The sequence below is a fragment of the Panthera uncia genome, chromosome A2 (assembly GCF_023721935.1).
Source record: "Panthera uncia isolate 11264 chromosome A2, Puncia_PCG_1.0, whole genome shotgun sequence".
In the NCBI taxonomy this organism is placed as follows: Eukaryota; Metazoa; Chordata; class Mammalia; order Carnivora; family Felidae; genus Panthera; species Panthera uncia.
The window spans coordinates 152,161,942-152,182,236 of NC_064816.1; the positions used below are offsets into that span (position 1 = coordinate 152,161,942).

Genomic DNA, 20,295 nt, shown 5'->3' on the forward strand with positions numbered 1-20,295 from the left:
GCCATCCAAAAGAACTTTCGGTGTCGATGGACATGTTCTAGAACTCTACTGTCCAATGGCCACTAACCATATGTGGCTATTTCAACGTAAATTTTAATTATTAAAATCAAATCAAATTAAAAGTTTAGTTTCTCAGTCATACTAGCCACATTTCAAGTGCTTGATAGACATATGTGGCTACCGTATCGGACAGTTCTGGAACCAAGAGTCTTGTGTCTAGGCTCTTTCTCTAGTTGGGATTTTGGAAATAGTTTTCAACTTTTGCCCTAGCTCTGCCTGATTAGAAGGGGCTGCTTCAAGTATTGTGTTGGGAAGGACCAAAGACCCCATTTAGGTAAACTGGGAAAGAATGAGTGTGGGAAGAGGTGCAGTAGTTGGCTCCTCAATTATTCACCATTTCCTAGTTTAAATGTTTATTCATGTTGCAGAGACTATGTGTGTCAAACCAATGCTCAGACCACTCAGTTCCTATGTGGTCTTGTTTCCCACGGGCTTGGATCAGTTGTCTCTGGGAGACCTCCATATTCCAGTCTTCCTAAAGGGCGAGACTGGTAAGCCCCAGGCACTGTTTCCCCCAGATCACACACGATCACCCACAATCACATGCCCACCACACTGTAGCCGGTCAGCAAACTTGTCTGTTTTGTCCTCTGCTGACTTACATCTAGGATCCTTGGAGAAGACACAGGGAGATAACCAGCTTTGGTCAAAAGAAGTAACGGGGGAAGAAAAGAACCGCTGGTCCAATTCATGTGTTTTCTTTCTGACTGAGAACAATTGGAAGCATCAGAGGTGATATTCCGCCCCAGACTATCACCTTCCTTTCTTTGAGCCCATGGAGCATTTCTTTGTCAATCACACATCATGGCTTTTTGGAGGGATTAAACATAGTACTGACCTCTCATTATTAGTATTTCTGTCGTTTGCTCAAGGACCCTGGGGAAGGATACAGGAAAGCCCTGTACTCTGGATTTGAGGAAGAGGACAGTTTCTTTACTCCTCGTCTTGTGTGTGGGTCTATTCTTTACCCAAGAGACAGGGTTTCCTACAGGCAGGAAGCCTGGGGAGAGTAGCATCTGGCGTGCTGGGTGACAAAGCTGCCGGTCAGTAGTTGGTTGGTCTGTTGAACTGGAATTTAACTGAAAGCCTCGTATTTAAGACCACCCAGTGGTCTGCTATCTGCTTTTCTCACTGCAGTGGCTAAACGAAGATTATCAGGGACATGAACCCAATTCAGGTTGGACTGCCAGTAGCTACCCCAGAGCAGTTGTTGAAACCCTGGTATCCTGATGATCCCATTGTCTCGGTCCTTTATCATTTATCACAGGGCATGGTGGGCATCTTGAACTGAGCTGCAAATCCGGATGCGTTACCCTACTTGGCCAAGATAAAACTGGGACTCTCTCTCTATGCTGTGTACATATGTAGCATATACGTATATGCGTATGTATGTATGTTACATATATAGTCACATGTGTACGTATATTCTGTACATAGTCTACATTTATTTTAGCAAGGCTTGGCTGCCACCTGGTGGAGGAACCCCTCCATTATGTGCATTTCAATATTGAACAAATAAGATGCCTGTGTCGTTAGCTAACTGCATGTTTGGATGCCTGGAAAAATGTTCCGAAATAGTTTGGCAGCCTTAGGGGAGTTAAAGACTTGCGTGACTGCAACTGTGGTGATGGTGTGTCTGTGGCACTGAGGGCACGTGTGCAGAGTCCTGGCTCCTTGCCAGGGGGATTACTCATTAATCAAATGAGTCTCTGGCACCAGAGCCAATCTCTCCTTGGGTTCTTTGCAGCCGTGCGATTGTGCAAATTTATATCTAACTCCAGAGAACAGCTTTGAGGCCAGGATTGCTGGGGTTCTTACTGCCAGCTGGACCTGGAAGAGAATCCTGCCCACTCCATCCAGATGTGAAATCTCCTGGAAACCACCCACTTGTAGAACAGATCTCCTGGAGCAAATTGGAGCAGGAAAGAATTCTCATTTCCCTTTATGAGATGACAGCCCCGTAAGTGCGGAGCGTGTATAAGGTCGAATGGAAAAGCGGGCAAGAGAGATTGTGACGGTGCTGGGCGCCTGATGGGTTTCCCTTAAGTTGAGGTCTTCCTTTATCGTGGCTTCAGACGACCACACGAGTCACAGAAAAGTGATCTATTTGCCTTTGAGTTCTGGAACCCTTTAGGGTACAGGGAGGATACCCCAATTTTGTAGAATGATTAATATAATCATGTGTCAGATCACACTGATACCCCTTCCCCGATTTCCTTGGCCCCCTTCCCCAGGCCGCTTGGTTGAGAGGCCACCACCATCCCCTCTCCTAACACCACTGTCCACCTTGTTCTGCCCCGGGGGCAAGGCTGGGTTCTGTGGGCTCATCAGGTCGGGCGTGGGCACCAGCACTACCCTTCCTTGGGTAAGACTGAGGCAGGCATCAGTGGAGGGCCTGGGGCTCGGCACCCCTGGTGGCTGCCTGGAAGCCCTGGTGACAGATGGGGTGAAAGTGCAAGGTTCTGGGACTGGGTTGTGGGCAGAGGACAGAGCTTGTGAGGAGGCCCTGAGAGAGTGCAGAGCTCAGAGAGCTGCGCGAGGTCGGTGGGGCAGAGAGGGAGGCAGAGGGCAGGTGAGACGTGGCTGGATGTGGGGTGATCTGGAACCTTAGCCCGAAGGCCACACTAGAGCTATTCAAGCAGGCTTGCATTTGAAGCAGATCACTCTGCATCAGGGTAGAGACACGATGGGAGGGAGATGAAACCTGAGAAATGGAGAGAGGTGGGGAGATGGTTGGGGGTGGAGGCTGGAGCCAGTGAGGCACGAGGAGGCGGCAGCCCGCTTGCAGTCAGGAGACCAGAGGTGCCCGTCTGTCTCTGTCACTAACTTTGGGCGGGAGGGGGGAGGGGGCCCGCTGCTCTGTTTGCTCATCCAGGAGCTGGGGTTAGGACCTCCTGATTCTGAGTCTTCTTTCGAGAATCAGGTGAACACACCTGCTACGTAAGAGATACTTCGGGAATCCCGTTTGGGTGCCGGTGGGGAGGGCGGGGCTGCCCGTGACTGGCCTGTCGTGCCGGGTAAGCGCGGCCACCACCAGGTCTCCGCTGAAGCAGGCCCTGGCGTTTCTCACGCCAAGGAACCGGGTGACTTACCTGGACATAAGGAGCCTTATCCGGAAACAGTAGCTCCACTGGGTTGGGGACGGAGCCAGAGCTATTTCTGGTAATAGAAATGTCAACACCAAATGGCTGGCGGGCCGCTCGGAACAGCGGTGCCGAGAGGAGACGCTCCAGCTGGCATCTGCTTCCCGCTGTGCCGCGCGCGTATTGAAACAGACTGATAAACATTGTAATTAACAATCCTGGAGCGACGGTGTGCTTCGACAGTAAAAGCAGGTGACGACGGATTGGAAATGCAATTTGAACCTAATCATCTGGGTGAGGTGATTTCATAGTTGACTAATTTAGCAAACCATTCTTAAAAAGTGCTAATTAAAAATTGCCTGAGGTTATCAGTTCGCTGCCAGAACTGCAGAAAAATGGGCACGGAAGGGTTTCAGGCCAGCTAATTGTTGAATAAAGCGCAAGGCTCGGTTACCACGTCAGAGAATTTTTTACGTGGGGAGCTTTGCGTTCGGAGCGCGTCTTGTTGTCTGGGGGAGTAGTTATTGAGACCAGAATGACCTGGTGTCTTATGTGGTTTCTTTTGTTCATCGGCGTACCCAGTGTCCTCGGGGTGAATCCGTTCTTACGCGCCGGGCCAGGGGAAAGGGGGGGTCCCTGGGTCCCAGCTGGTGCCACAGCATGCCGCCCAGAGCACACGGTTGTGGCGTCGGGTCCGTCGGCGTCTGGTGGCTTAGCTAGAGGACTTCACGCGCCGTGAGGGTGGCTGGTGCAATGCCTCTTGATGCTTTTCCGCTTTCCTCGGGGCATGCGAAAACTCAGCTCCCTCCAGGAAATCTCAGCAAGAATTAGACCGTGAGCTCGGAGGGAAGGAGCACCACGTCGGTTTCGTTCCAGGCTCGACTCCCAGTGCCGGCGCGTGGGATTCTCGCTAAGTCCTGGCTGAACGCAGCACCCAGCAGGTGCCAGGTGTCGCTCTAGGGGCTTGGATGCGCCCGGGAATAAAACATTCTAGCAGGAGGCAGAGAGAACATGGTAAGTAAGTAGGTTATGTGGTATGCCAGAAGGCGATGGATTCTTTGGGGAACAAAAAATTAAAGCAAAGTAGCAGGGATACAAAGTGCCAGGGATGGGGTGGGGTGGAATAGGGTAGGGGGCATATTCCTTTATTCAGTAACACACCCCAGGTAGGTCTGACCAAGAAGGGCAGATTTGCGAAAGGACTTGAAAGTGGCAAGGGTGTCGGTCAAGTGGGCACCTGCAGAGGAACGTCCCCGGCAGAGGGAACAGCCAGGGCAAAGTCTTCCGGCGGCAGTGGGGCTGGGTGTGTCTGAGGGATAGCGAGGTGGCCCGTGAAGCTTGAACGCAACGAGCAGGCAGAGAGTACAGAATGAGAAGGAGGTTGCGGGTTGGGGGGGGGGGCAAGGAGATCATCTGGGGCATCAGGGTCCAGTGTTAGGACTTTGGCTTTTCCCCCAAGCCACTGCAGAGATTTGCACAGAGAAATAGAATGGTTGGATGTGGCTACTGTATTGAGCGCTGTCCGGGGAAGGGACAGAGTAGAAGTAGGGGCCGTTGGGGGACATTTGCAGTGATTCAGATGAGGGGTAGCAGTGGCTCGGGCCAGGAGGATAATGGCCAGGATGGTGAGAAGCGGTCAGATGCGAAGTACCTTTTGAAGGTAGGGCTACCAATCGTGAGAGAAAGAGGAGAACGGAATGACTCTGGGCTTTGGGCACCGAGGACCAGAAGGATGGGATTACCATCGGTTGACATGGGGAAGATGGTGGTTGCAGCAGGCTCTGGGGACAACAGCGCAGGGCTAGTGGTGGATGTGCTGATGTGAAGAGTCTTGGACATCAGAGTGGAGACGTCAAGCAGACAGTTGGATGGGCGAGTTTCCACGCGGACACCGTCTGAGGCCATGAGCGCTTCGTGAAATCGCTAAGGGGGTGAACGCACACGGTGAGAGAGAAAAGAGGGAGGACTGACCTGGCAGCAGCGTGTTCAGAGGCTGGAGGAGAAGCTGAGAAAGTGGTACAGGGTCTGGAGAAGGAGTGACCAGCGAGGCGGGGATGAAACCAGGAGAGCGTGCTTTCCCGGAAGTGAAGGGAAGAACGTGATCCTTGTGGTAAACATGCCCGCGAGGTCAAGGCCGAGGAGGACTGAGGCTTCATCACTGGCCTCACCCTTATGGGTGCCGGTGGTGCCCCTACTTAGAGGACCGTGGTTTGGTGGCGTGGCGGGGCCAAGGCATCACCCCCGGGTGGGGTTTAAGAGAGAAAATGGCGGAGGGGGATTTGGAAAAAGTGCCTTTGTTTGGACAGCTTTTGAGAGGGGTTTACTGCAAAGGAAAATAAATGAGGTGGTAGCCGACAGAGGAAGTGGGGTCAACAGAAGGATTTAAGACAGTATTGTGTTCTGATGATGGCGAGGATGGTCCAGGGCAGAGGGGAAGTTGAGGATGTCAGGGTGAATGGACTGTGGACATGTGCTGGGCACCATCAAGGAACAGCATAAATGTGTGTTGGTACATTTTTGATTTTAAATGAGGCCAGTCATCACGCTGGTGTGTTTTTCTCCATCTATTTTCAGGTGCAGGGGAGGCAGAAATTTGGATTTCAACAGGGGTTTGGCTTTGCCAAGTGAGCACGACGAGAGGGTTGAGGGTGTTAGGCTGGGCGTGACCGTAAGGATTGAGATGGAATTCAAGGAGGGGATGCTCCGCCGTGTTTGTTGAATGCAAAGCTGAAATTTCATTTATGAAAGAGAAAAAAAGTGTGCGTCTTAGAATAATAGAATAAATACTCTCAATGTTTGAGAAAATACAGAACAAGTCAGATGACGGGGGTCTCCATGCTGGTGGGTGTCCTGCACACGTACGTCAGTTTTTGCCCATCTGACTTCCTGGACCCGCCTGTCTGTGTGACTACTGTTTGTCAAGGGCTTTGAGAATCTGTGCCTGCCTCTGTGGGTCCCTTTAGGCCCCTCTGCTTGTGTGAATGCCTTTATAATGTTAGAAAGTGGCTTTTATTAATATGCAACAATTTATTTTTTCTTCCATGTAAATGTTTTAAATGGAAGGATACAGTTATGTTTCAAAAAGTACAACGTTCCTGTACACGCTGCTTCTTTTCCTTAAAAATGTAGAAAAAAGACCGAAGTAGAGAGAGGAAAACGTTACCTGCAATTTCATTATTGAAAGCTAACCAGGGTAAAAGTGTCAATATATAGTTTCCCAGTATTGTCTAGTATTTACACAATTGTGACCAAGATGTTCATGGGCACTGTGTCCTTTTTGCTCTTAATATCAACCCGTTGGTACAGACTTCTCACAAACAGCTCTTACTGGAAACGTAGAAGTCCAGTCTTGTACACATGTTCACAGGTCGTGTTCATGCTGGAAGTTGAGGCCCACCAGCATTCCTCCTGGGTAGACAAGGAAAGTGAAAGTCTCCTCGTTGCCCTCTTGTCTGCGTTCCCACGTGTCTTTCCTCTTGTGCGTCCCCCTTTCTCCCAACCCTCTCTGTCCCTCACCCATGTCATTGTAATGGGAGCCAGTGAGGGCATCCCTGTACCCCAGCGTCTGCCTTGCAGTAGACACTCAGATTTGTGTTAAAGGACAGCAATATGTCGGTTTGGAATATCCCCCTTAAACCAGACTTTCTGCATTATTGGAAGTAACTCGTTATTACCATGAAGCGGCATGGGGCCCATCTCCTGCCCGGGACCTTGAACCGCTCATGGAACCATCCGCGTCCTTTCACGCACGCTTCTACAGGTCCAACCCTTCCCCAGCCAGGAGCCTGCACCCAGGAGCCTGCCGAGCAGATGCGCTAGGGGTAAAATTTCAACAAGGCCCTAAGAATACATGTGTAAAAAATACAAAGTTAAGATTGCTTCTGATGGTTTTAATCAAGCAGCACAATCTAGAAAACAGATACATCCTCTCCCTCAGACTTCATGTAGGTATATGTGGGATCTCCCGGGGAATTAACCAACGTAGAATGTTGGAGCTTAATTTAGGGGCTAGGTCCCCAAGAGTGTTTGTTCAGCCTCGGACTGAACACTGGGGTGCTTTCTGTGGCCAGGGGGCGGGAGTGCATTCTGTGGTTGTCGGATGGCAACATGTTAGAAGATTCTTTTCTTTACGTTAAGATGGTATGTGTCTCGCCTAAAGTCTACGAGAGGTCCTGGCATCTGGAATGTCCCGAGAAGGCCAGAATATGAAATCAATGGAAACTACACAGTAACTTGGACCTTCCGTTACTCCAAGTTTGTAGCCAATCTGTTCATCCTGTCCCCTTTGACTAATATTATTTCCTTGATTTTTTGTGCTGAGGTTCAGCTCTTATAAATTACACTCCTACGCAAGAGAAAGGTTAACCTCAGAGCAACTTGTGAAAAGCTATTTGTTCCCGAAGACGGGAATGAGAAACGATAGCATCGGTGTGACTAATGCCATTTATGTGCTCACGTGGACGCAGTTACCAGCAACATCTCATTTGGAGAAGAAATTACGAAAATGAGGTGTGTGTCCAGTTCTTAAAATTTAGAGCCCGGTTTTCTTTTTGTGGAAAATGTACTTTCTTTCTCAAAAATCTCCATCCTACCTCCATTTAGCCTTAAAAAGAATATATTGGCCTCTTCGTGATTTAATCTGTGACTTTTTCCTCATAAAATCGCTGTTCAGTGCCAGTGGCATACAAATATTCAAACTGACCGTGTTGCCTAACTCCTTGCAACGGAATCGAATAAAAACTTGGATTAAAAGGTCAACTTTAAAATACGCATAATAAATTCGCCGGCGAAGAGCTCTCCCAACTTTCTGCACCATTTCCCCTCATGTCATTACTCACGGAGGCTCCCCTGAATGTTAAGGACTGCAAATAAAAGAGAAGAATGTATAGACCAGTGGGGTCTAGGCAAGTTTTTTCATGAACAGGGAATGGAAAGTAGAGTGAAAAATATTTCTTGAACTAATGAAGTTTGGCACAGTAGAGAGAGAATTGGTGGACATTTAGTATTTCCTACGGTACACAAAAAAAGCGAAACTTCTTTATTATTTTAAGAAATCCCTTACTCTGTGCCCTTCACATATTTGCCCCCATAGCCATACTAATAAAAGCCTCAATATTTTTGAGATGGTTATTCTTCTAACATTGTAACTGACGATAGTAAAATTATTGGGGTTATCCAGCAGGGGCTGGTGGGACAGAGTATACGAATTTCTGTAAGGAACAGGTGAGAACGTCTTACTGTAACACAGAAAGCCTACTCGTGCATTCTAATTGAACGTCATGGTCTCTAAGTATTTTGGAATAACACATATTCGCGTCCGTAGCCTCACAACCTCAGCATAGGACAGCCAGGGTCATTCCTTGAACCTCCAGAGCTGAAATAGCTCCAGCTACCAGATTTCTAACTCTGAATTTTCTTTATTAATCTCATATCCTTCCATTTTCTTCCCCCTGGCAATTTAGGCCAGTCACACACGCTCTTTACATTTATTTTGACCTTGATTCTTTCAGTCCATACCAGTCCTCCAAACCTTTGTCATTACTTGGCCTCATGACTCTCGTTTTCCCTTCCCCATTTCAAGTAACTTAAAGCTCGTTGGCCTTTCGAGTTTGTGACTAGCTGTGCTTTGCTTTGGATGATGTCTTTAAGCACAGCCTTGGTGTTCTGAACATTGTCTCCTTTTTCAGGTCTGTGAGTGAGCAAGTAAGTGTCTATCATCAGGTCTGTCCAGTCTAGAATTAGGGCTTTTATCATGAGGACTTAGAAACTATTTAAGGAAAACTTTAGCATTATCTACTTAAATGATGGATAGTTAGGGATCAAGGAGGGAAAAGAGTAAGTTTTCAGGGACTAGGGAAGCCATGCGCTATGTTCCTGAGGCACGGGTACAAGTGGGGAGCTGAATTCATGCACCAGCGATGCCATACAGGTTTTGTGCGCCTGCCGCAGACACAGCTCTATTCGAAGACAGAGGATCTGGCGGAGAACATGAAACACAAAGTCCATGCTCCCAAGGGGCTTTTACTCTAGCACAGGACTCACTGTTAAACAAGTGAGCACAAAATTAATTGTGCACTCGGATGGGACTCTGTTCAGTTCTGCAGAATTTTATGCCCATAATTTCCCAGGTTTATTGCTTAAAATATACCTGGCTATTAAATATTCTCTATTCTCTAGGATTTAAAGGTTATTTTTTAAAAACATTTATTTATTATTGAGAGACAGACTGTGAATAGGGGAGGGGCAGAGAGAGTGGGAGACAGAGAATCTGAAGCAGGCTCCAGGCTCTGAGCTGTCAGCACAGAGCCCGACACGGGGCTCGAACTCACGAACGGTGAGATCATGACCTGAGCCAAAGTTGGACGCTTAACCAACTGAGCCACCCAGGCGCCCCTAAAGGTTATTTTTAAAAGAAAAACTTAAGGTTTGATTTGTACTCTTTTATCCGTGCTTCTTACTAATTAGTTTAAAACCCTTTTCAACCTTTGTACTCACATTGTGTTAAGTCTTAGATTTCTTTGTTCTCAGGGACCAGCTATGGGTCTGTTAGGAGAACCTTCTTAACTCTGAGTGATCTCAGGGTCGTTTCTGTTTTTCAAGTCATCTGCAGGGATGGCATTAGTCTTTCTTTCGCAGCCCACAAGTCTTGCTCTCAGGGGTAGAATTAAGTACACGGCAAACAAGTCCTTCATAACCTGGGAAGAAAACGATGCTGCCGTGACCTCTTCCTGGGCTGGGAAGTGTCGCTGTGGTGTGTGTGGTGGTGAGATCACGCATTGGCTCTCTGCCTCCAGGGGCCCAGCTGGTGGAGAACTGATGATGGCTGTCTAGAGAATGGTTTGAGACGAGGCTCAGACTGGGGCTCATCTGAAGGGAAAACTACGATTGGTAAGTGAAATCTGTGGGCAAGGAAGGAACTTGTACCGTACATGCCCGGAATTTTCCACTCTTTCTATTGGCTCCCTGGGAATGGCTTGACCCTGTGGCTTGGCTTTTAATCTTCCTCCAGGTGTAAGGATCGTTTATTTTATTCTGAATAGAATGTTTTAGACACAACTTAAATAATCTAGCTCGGGGCGCCTGGGTGGCTCAGTCGGTTAAGCATCCGACTTCGGCTCAGGTCATGATCTCGCGGTCCGTGAGTTCGAGCCCCGCGTCAGGCTCTGTGCTGACAGCTCAGAGCCTGGAGCCTGTTTCTGATTCTGTGTTTCCCTCTCTCTCTGACCCTCCCCCGTTAATGCTGTCTCTCCCTGTCTCAAAAATAAATAAATGTTAAAAAAAATTAAAAAAATAATCTAGCTCTTCTCCCCATTCTTAATGAAGTGAAATTGATGTTATTCCCAGTTAGGATCCCATTCAGCCTGCTGTCATTGGAAGGTTACTCCTCTTTGCACACATAGAATGAAAACTGTTACTAAGGGGTAAATTATACTCATATTGTCTTAAACTTAGGAAAGAAGGGTTCTGCTCACTGCACAACTCTTGCATTTACATCCATACATTTTTAAAAGTTACTTTATGCGTTTTACTCTATCCTTTGGCGTTTTTTTTTTTCCAATCTAGAATTTCTAGCTGTTTTTATTTCAATTTAGAATAAATTAAAGCATTCTGAGTGTGTGCACACACTCTTATGTGAGTCTAGGTCATATGATGGAATGTATTTCTGGTGGGTTGTGAGCGATACAATTTGAAAGTCACCATTCAGATCATACCCTTTTTATTTTTTATTTTTGAGAGAGAGAGAGCGGGGAAGGGGCAGAGAGGGAGGGAGACACAGAATCTGAAGCAGACTCCAGGCTCTGAGCTGTCAGCACAGAGCCTGTCATGGGGCTTGAACTCATGAACTGCGAGATATGACCTGAGCTTAAGTTGAATGGTTAACGAACTGAGCCACCCAGGCACCCCATACCCTTTTTATCATCGTAGAACCTTAGAGAATAAAATAGTTTCTTGCTGCTTACTGACTTGGCTTTTGTCATCAGTCTCCATCACGTCCAATCCAAGGGCTGCTTTGATTCTTCAAGTAAAACTTTGGAAGGTATGAATCCGAGCAGGGGTAGTAAGCAAGGCCTGTTAAAACGCATGCCGCACATACGGAGCAAACACGAACGCTGTGCACTTACCCTCTGAATGCCCACGCTGTCATGCCCTCCGCCTTGCTCTGAGGAGCCTCTGTCACTGACATGGCCCTAGTTCCCATCCCGGGAGAACCTTGCTCTGAGTAAAACTGAAGGAAGAGAGAGGTATTGCCCTGCCTGCCCTCTGGGGGCGTGGCCCACTTCTAATTCCTTGGACTCCACACAGCTCCCTCGGTCTCAGAGTCACCTGTGGCCCCCACCCGTGCTTTTAGTATCTGCAGCCATTTTCAGACTTTCCCAGCTGCCTGTAGAGAAGAGCAATCGTAGCCTGTTTTCACTGATCAGTGACTTAGGTAACCAGGATCCTGGACAGGATCCAAACTGGACAGGACGGTGGGAAGAGGGGCTGCCTGGGGACCCGAGATCGTGCTGTCTGCAGACTCCTGCTGTTGGGACAAACGTAAGAGATACGTGTTTCAGTGGTGTGGCAGGGAAGCACATGAAGAGAAAAGGAGCACTTGGGTAGCTTTAAGGAACGGAATGGGGTCCAATACCTAATTCTTCGGTAGCCTTGCAGGAAGTGGGAGAGGTGCCCTGTCCTGTAAGAGAAGCCCTTCCCTGGGCGTCCAGTGGCTCCGGCCCGATCCGTAGGTGGTGAGCGTGGGCTGTCTGAATGCTTTCCCCACCTCTGCTTACTGGGTTTCAGAAACTATATTCCTTTTGCTAAGTATCCACTTACTGCCACTGGTAAGATTTTCAGGGTCAGTAGGACATGCATTGCTTTTCTTTTTTTTGGGGAGTAAAAATTCAAAACAGAAGGCATTTATATGTCGTGAATACATTTCTAGTAATGTATGTCTAACAGCTGAGCCTCAGCTTCTAAGTGAAATAAAAAGTAGTAACAAGTGCCGAGAATGGCACGCGCTGTACCCACCGGTCCTTTGCTCCTTCCTGGTTTCTTCTGGTGCAGGTATTGTTTGGGGCAGTGGTTTGGAGGTCTTAAGTACTAAGTTTTTCCGTTGGAGGTTCTGAGTTGAATGAGCCAATGAAGAAGCCGATGCGTGACCTTTCCTCCGGCTTCTGTGCCATCGTGTCTGCTCTGAGCGGGAAGGCAGGCAGTACAGGGACAGAGGCTCTGGGAGCTGCTTGGCGGAGACGACGTGGAAGGGTCTGGAGGGAGCCTGCACGCAGCCCTGAGCGCGCGATCTGGGACCCTCCCCTGCGCTCTGAGCCTTCTCCTCTTTCCCAGGGCCCTTCCTCCCCCACTTGTCTTCACTTTCTCTGTGACAGCAGTTCCTTCCCTTCTTTTTTCTGCAGCTTATAAAGACCTTTGGAAGCAGTCTCCCTGTCCTTCTTAAGTCTTACAAGGTAGACAGGTGCTACACAGGTTCCCTGTTTTACAGACGGGCAACGAATCCAGAGGTTTTGTGAACCCCTGGCACATGTGATCCGGTGGGTACCCTGCGTGCCGGACAGAGCAAGTAGCAACAATCCTGGCTGGCTCTCCGACACTGGATGGGTGAAATACTGTCGCTCTTACTCATCCTTTGAGCACTTTTATTGTTTTGTACAGAAACCTTGATTATGAGACTGGTGATAACGAATACAGCTGAGAAAATGGAATGTTAGCTTAAAAATGGACTACAAACATATACGTGGGTAACTAAATAGTTTTGTTTGACATCGGATTTCAATCTCATGTATTTGCATAATAACAAAAATGACCTCTCAAGTAAGTTGTTCACAACTGCACGCTGGTTCAGCTGATCCCCCTTCTATTCTCCACTTCAAATCTGACTCTTGCTTTGTCTCAACACCAGGAAGGAAAGGGCTGCTGCTCCCTCGCAGCAGGATGGGGGTGTGTGTACATAAAACATGGCGGGGGGGGGGGGAGTTCCTATGTCACGGTTTGTATGGCAACGTTTGGTTTGGTAAATCGTTCAGGAAAGGGTGAGAAGAGAGAAGAGGGTCTCGTTAGAAACACGGATGAATCCCAGGGCCCCAGGTGTTTAAACTGCTGAGTCAGCAACCCTGTGCATTCTCTGCCTGGTAATGGGCAGGTGTCAGCGTCTGGACTCCGACTGTAGGAAAGAAGCTCAGGCACCCTCCGTGCAGCCCCTTCCACTTTCTGGCTAAGGAGCAGGTTCAGGAACTTGGGCGAATGGCTGGACAGGGACAGGAACTCAGGCTTTCAGACCCAGATCCTCAGCACACAGTGCTCGCTTATCCCCACAGGTTGTCAAACTCCTTTCCTGGTCCTCTGCATAAACTTGGGGTCTGTGAAGCACTGCTTTTTCAGTCTGAGTAATGTCGGAAACCATTCAGTTTGCATGCGTAGATGTCCTCTGCACGTTTTCAGGCTTGGTTGTAAATATGACGAGGGCGGTTTCCACCTGTCACTCCGCTAAAGGAGTGTCTTTAGCGGAGTGTCTCCCTTCGTGTGGAGCTTACATAACTGCCTGTTTTCAAACTTAATAATTAGGTCAATGCTTCTTGATTTACTTTTAAAAGATCATAATACCAAGACAGTAATGAGGCCAGGGTGAAATGGTGTGGTTCTAACATCCCAATCTGGAAGGAATTTTTTCCTATTTTATACAGAGGAATCTAGCATGAATAGACACTCAGAAGTAGCCTTTGGGGTATGGATTTAAGGACGGGCAGAAGAAGGCTTATGTGTTGAACACCAAGAACCCTCAGCAGAGAACTTTCTCAGCTTCAAATTAAAAAAAAAATTTTTCTAGGATAAATGTAATGATTAGTAACATAACAACAGTACTGAATGTTATAGTGGAATGATCCACATTAGTTTTCCAATTGAATGTCGTAGAGCTTATTTACTTTAACAAATAATGATTTTTTCTCCCTCGCTGTAAAATTGAGATCTGCCATTTGTGTTACCTGGGTTATCTAAACATCAATATCTTGAAAACTAGTGGGCTTCCCGTGGAGAGGTTTCATTTCTGTAAACCAAGGTGAACTGTTCTTGTTGAGCAAGAAGTCGGTGGCAAATGAGGTCAGTCAGAGGCACAGCTATGGATGCCAGGTGCGGGGTTAGTTTTTGATGGCCATGGTCCAGAGGAGCGGATGGTCCGTTTCCACGGTCACGACACCAGATCCATCGTAGGTATTGGAAGTACTGACCAGTGTTCCAAAACCAAGCACGTTATTTGCTGTAAGAAAATGAGAAAAAGAAATGTTTAATGACAGCCAGCCTTTCTCCAGTGTAGAACTCTGTCAACAGTTACCAGAAAAGCAGTTAAGCATGTACTTAAAGATAGAAGCTATATAAATATATATGTGATAGAAGACATATAAGATGTGGGACAGGTGAAACATATGACGTGGGATTTTAAAACTGAAAATGTCTAGAACTTGCCATAACCACTTTTCTGGGAGTTGGTTATTGGTTGTTAACCATTCTGGGATATATGCCATTCTCTCACAAAATTTCATTAAATTTTCTAATTTTTTTTTCATTACCGATTGTAAAATCAAAACCCATTTTCTAATGTGCTACTTGCTTCCCTGCCTGGGTGCAATTATAATTTTTCTTGATGATTCAGAGTTAACATTTTACATAAGTTATTAAACTCTATAAAGATGCAGTCTTAGCGTCAAGTATGAATGATATGGGGCGGAAAGCTAATTACTCCAAAAAGGCATGGGATTTTGGTTATATTTTTCTCGTAAATTAAGAAAAGCCAAAATGAGCCAGGCCTGCTTTGTAAAATTAATAGGAACTCAAAGGTCAAAGCAGACTTCCAACGGGGTGATCCTGAGGAGGCCATAAGCCAAGCTGTAAACTGAGGCCAGGAGATGAGATAATCTCCTCTATTTATCAAAGTAGAGGTTTAGGAGTTGAGTGATACAATTTGCTTATCAATTCCACATACACATCAATATATACCTGTATGTGTATGTTCTAGCAAGTTAGCTGAAGTTAATGTCTTTGCACATGGAAGAACAGTTCACATCCAATGACTCTAAACTCATGACTTGTCCTATAAACATTCCATGATAATCAATATTATTTTCCTTGCTAACATTCAAAGAGAAAAATAGAGCCCATGCTGTCAAAGACAGAAGAGGACCCTTTTCCTTTAAACAAAAGGTACCTACGAAGTTACAGTGCTTTGGGGAAATAATTATAATGCCCACTGCCCACAAGAGGGAGCTTGTTATCTTTCTGAGGAAATCTTGAAAAGGCAATTCAGAAACGGCATTACAGGATAATGTATAACTAGTATTACCAGTTAACACAGTTTATTTATTTAAAACTCAAATTTGTTTGCTTTTCGGAGTTGTCAATGCGTTTACTGATGCAAGTTGGAAGGTAAAACTAAGGGTACAGCGTGAACCTTGTGGGAATATCACCCTAATATATAATTCAGTAGGAGCTCTGGCCTTTTTAGTAATTGGGAATTTTGAGATGAAATTTCTACAGGATGTTAATACGCACATGAATTTACTAAACCCAGACACAAGTGTGAGGATAGTGAGTTAGGGGAGGCGGTCGTGGGTTCAAGGCCAAGTCTGCTTGGGATCTGTTGGAGAAAGAGACCTTGGCTCTCCTGCGGGGTGGCCACGCCTGCAGGCAGGTGCACACAGGGACGTCGGGACTTCTGGCCCAGGCCCAGGGTTTCACGGTTCTCTCTCGAACATTTCAAACCTTTATTCATGAAGACAACTTGGGATGCTTTCATGGGCCTGCCAGTGTAGAGTGCAAAGAAGGTGTACACGACCACCTGAATTTCATGCAGCACACTTTACTTTTTGGAAACTGATTAGATTAAAATCCTGGTTTTCACATGGGCTCCAAGGACAAGAGCACAAGATTATTTCTCTAGCTTGACTTGCATGTAAATTCCTTTCTGATTTTCTGAAAGCAGACTATCTGATTATCAGGGCTAGATGGACACTTAGGTTATATACATTGGTTTCCCTAAGACATTAATTCTTAATGGAGAAAGAATGAAAATCGTTTTAATCGATTACCATCATGAGGGCCCCACCCTCCTGACCTGATTCAACTCTAAACTCCAAACTCCTCCCAAAGATCCCACCTGCAAATACCATCACTTTGGGGGGGGTTATGGCTTCCACCTAGGACTTTTAGGGGAACACATCCAGTCTCTAACGGTACAGTCAATATTAATGAAAGGTTACACTGAAATATATTTGATTGTATTACAATGAAATGATAGAAAAGATGAATAAGCTGAAATACAAATCATGAATTTCAATTTACTATGTCACTGCAATTATTTTGGAGCGTATTTCTTCAAGTCAAAGAATCATGCTTTTTGATCAAACCTTGAAGTCTTCCTTATGAAAAAAAGGTCTTTTTTTTTTTTGAGGAAAATATTTGGAATTAGGATTGAACTCCCCCTGCTTTGAATGTTTGAGGGTCAATCATGAAGTAAAATAACAAGACTGACAGCTTCCCACAGATAGAAGAAAAGCAAATGATTTTCTTCCAGTTCCACTGAGATACTGAAGCCTAGGAACAGCATAATGACTGGATGTATATACATCCTAGGAAATGATTATCACAACAAAGTTTGTTAACACGTATAACGAAATATTTTCTTTGTGATGAGAACTTCTGGAATTCACCTTTACCAGCTCTATTCCATGAGGCGTTGTTAACTATAGTTATGTACATTATGTGCCCAGTATTTCTGTATCTTGTAACTAGAAGTTTGTGTCTACCTTCACCCAATTCCCCCCACCCCTGTAGCCCTGGCAACAAAATCTCTGAGGTTTTTTGTGAAGTTGGTATTTTTAGATTCCACATATACGTGACATCATACACTATTTGTCTTTTTCTGACTCACTTCACTTACCGTAATATCCTAAAGGCCCATTCGTGTTGCAAATGGCAGGATTTTCTCCTTTTGATGGCAGAATAATATTCGTGTGTGTGTGTGTGTGTGCATGTGTGTGTACACAGTATATACACACACATGCACATACACACATACATGACTTCTCTATCCATTCATCCACTGATGGAAATAACACTTAGGTTGTTTCCATTTCTTGGCTATTGTGAATAGGACTGCTAGAGAACGCGGCATGCAGGGATCTCTTCAACATAGTGTTTTCGCTTCCTTCAGATATGTTCCCAGAAATGGAATTGCTGGATCATATGGTAGTTCTAGTTTTAATTTTTTGAGGAAACTCCACACTGTTTTCCAAAGTGGCTGCTCCAGTTTACATTCCCACCAACAGGATAGAAGCATTCTCTTTTCTCTACAACCATGCCAGCATGCATGCATTTATTTATTTATTTATTTATTTATTTATTTAATTTGATGATAGCCATTCTTCCAGGTGAGAGGTGATAGTTCATCGTGGTTCTGATATGCACGTCTCTAATGAGAGATGTTGGGCACCTTTACATATACCTTTTGGCCATTTGAGTATCTTCTTGGGAAAACGGTCTCATCAGGTACTTAGGCCATTTTTGATTAGATTATTTGCTGTTTTCTTCTTTTTGGTAATGAATTGTATGAGCTATATACTTTGGAAATTAACTCCTTATCAGATACATGGCTTGCAAATATTTTTTTCTCCTTTTCGTAGGTTGTCTTTTCATTTTGTTGATTTCTGTTGTTGTGTGGAAGGTTTTAGTTAGATGCAGTTCCACGCGTTTATTTTTTTAATTTGTTGCTTGTGCTTTAGGTGTCATATTGAAAACATCATTGCCAGGACCTTTTGTCCAAGCAGTTTTTTCCCTAGTTTTTCTTCTAGGAGTTTCATGGCTTCAGGTTTCATGTTTAAGTCTTTATCCATTTGAGTTAATTTTTGGGAGTGGTTTATGATAGGAGTCTAGTTTCATTCTTTCATCTGTGATATCCAATTTTCTCAGTCCCATTTACTGAAGAGATGGTCTTTTCTCAGTGGAGTATTCTTGGACCCTTTGTCATCTATTAGGTGATTGTATATGTGGGGATTTAATTCTGGGCTCTTGATTATGTTCCATTGGCTCATGTGTATATCTTTTATGCTGGTAGCATTGTTTTGTTCCTATAGCATTATAATATAGTTTGAAATCAAGAAGTGTGATGCCTCTGACTTTGTTCTTTTTCAGGATTACTTTGGCTATTTCAGGGTCTTACGTGGTTCCATACAAATTTTAGGACAGGGATTGCATTAAATCTATAGATGCCTTTGGATAGTATGACATTTTAAGTACATTCTTCCAATCCATGAACATGGGGTATCCTCCCATTTGTGTCTTGTTCAGTTTCTTTCATTAATGTAGGTTTCAGTGTAGAGATCTTTGGCGCCTTTGGTTAAATTTATTCTTAAGTATTTTATTGTTTTTGATGCTATTATATAAATGGGATCATTTCCTTGTTTTTTAGATAGCTCATTGTTAGTATACAGAAACAGTATTGATTCTTTTATGTTAATTTTGTAACCTGCAAGTTTGCTGAATTTGTTGATCTAACAGTTTTTTGGTGGAGTTTTTAGGATTTTTTGTATAGAAAATCATATCATCTGCAAATTGACAGTTTTACTACTTCTTTTCCAATTCTGCTGTCTTTTATTTTGCCTAACTGCTCTGTCTAGGACTTCCAATACTGTGTTGAATAGGATTGGTTAGAGTTGGCACCCTTGTCTTCTTCCTGAGCTTAGGAAAAACTAACTTTCACCACTGAGTATGATGTTAGCTGTGGACTTGTTATATATGGCCTTTATTATATTGAGATATGTTCTTTCCATACATTTGTTAAGAGTATTTATCATGAATGGGTACTGAATTTTGTCAAATGCTTTTTCTGCATCTATTCAGATGATTATATGATTGCTTTTCTTTCATTCTATTAATGTGATGTATCATGTTTGTTGATTTGTGTATGTTGAACCATCCTTGCATCCCAGAGGTAAATCTCCCATGATTACAGTGAATAATCCTCCTAATATGCTGCTGAGTTTAATTTGCTAGTCATTTCATTGAAAATTTTTGCTTCTTGTTTTTAAATTTAATTTATTTTTGAGGAAGAGCCAGCGAGCAGCGGAGGGGCAGAAAGAGAGAGGGAAACACAGAATCTGAAGTAGGCCCCAGGCTCCCCAATGCGGGGCTCAAACTTATAAGCCATGAGATCATGACCTGAGCTAAAGTCAGATGCTCAATGGACTGAGCCACCCAGGTGCCCCTGAAAAACTCTGCATCTGTATTAGGGGTATTAGCCTGTAGTTTTCTTGTAGTGTCCTTATCTGGCTTTGGTATCAGGGTAATACTGGCCTCACAAAAGGAATTTGGGGGTGTTTCCACCACTTTGAGTTTTTGGAAGAGTTTGAAAAGGATTGGCACTAATTCTTCTTTGAACGTTTTGTTAAAATGCACCAGTGAAGCCATCTGGTCCTGGGTTTTTCTTCACAGGGAGCTTTTTTATTATTGATTCAAGCTCCTTCCTAGTAATTCATCTGTTCAGATCTTCTATTTCTTCCTGACTCAGTCTTGGTAGGTTGTATGTTTCTAAGAATTTTTCATTTCTTCTCCAATTTATGCAGTTTGTCGGTGGAAATTTCATAGTACCTTCATATGATCTTTCGTATTTGGTGGTTTTGGTTGTCATCTTTTTCATTTATAAATGTTGATTTGAGTCCTCTCTTTTATGTTTATCTTTTCATAGAACCTACTCTTAGTTTGTACAGTTTTCCTGTTCTCCATTTCACTTCCCAATCTTTGTTTTCATTTGAATCTTGGTTTCCTTCCCATGCAAGCTTTGAGCTTAGATCTTCTTTTTCTAGTTCCATAGGTATAAAGTTAGGCTGTTTATTTGAAATCTTTCTATTTTCTTGATGTATGCATTATAACTATGAACTCTCCTCTTAGAACTGCTTTTGTTGTATCCCGTAAGTTTTGGCATGTTGTGTTTCAAGATACTTTTTCTTTTAAAATTCTTTTTTGATCCATTGGTTGTTCAGGAGAGTGCTATTCAATTTCCACGTATTCATGGATTTTCCAGTTTTCCTCTTGTTATTGATCTTTAGTTTCATACTATCGTGGGCAGAGAGGACAGCTGGCATGATTTTAATTTTCTTGAATTTGCTAA

At 44.7% G+C, this 20,295-nt stretch overlaps 1 protein-coding gene across 13 annotated transcripts in view; it reads right to left on the reverse strand.

Moving 5' to 3' along the window:
- Positions 1 to 12,761: 12,761 nt before the first annotated feature.
- The window catches only part of TPK1 (thiamin pyrophosphokinase 1), a 349,214-nt gene continuing 341,680 nt past the window's right edge, over positions 12,762 to 20,295 (reverse strand). For 12 of the 13 annotated variants that reach the window (XM_049642046.1, XM_049642042.1, XM_049642040.1 and 9 more), the window contains one exon: positions 12,762 to 14,394. In XM_049642046.1, coding sequence (XP_049498003.1) covers positions 14,276 to 14,394 — 119 coding nt within the window. In that variant the 3' untranslated portion in view covers positions 12,762 to 14,275. The remainder of the gene's footprint in view (positions 14,395 to 20,295) is intronic. The other variant, XM_049642045.1, reaches the window with a different exon arrangement.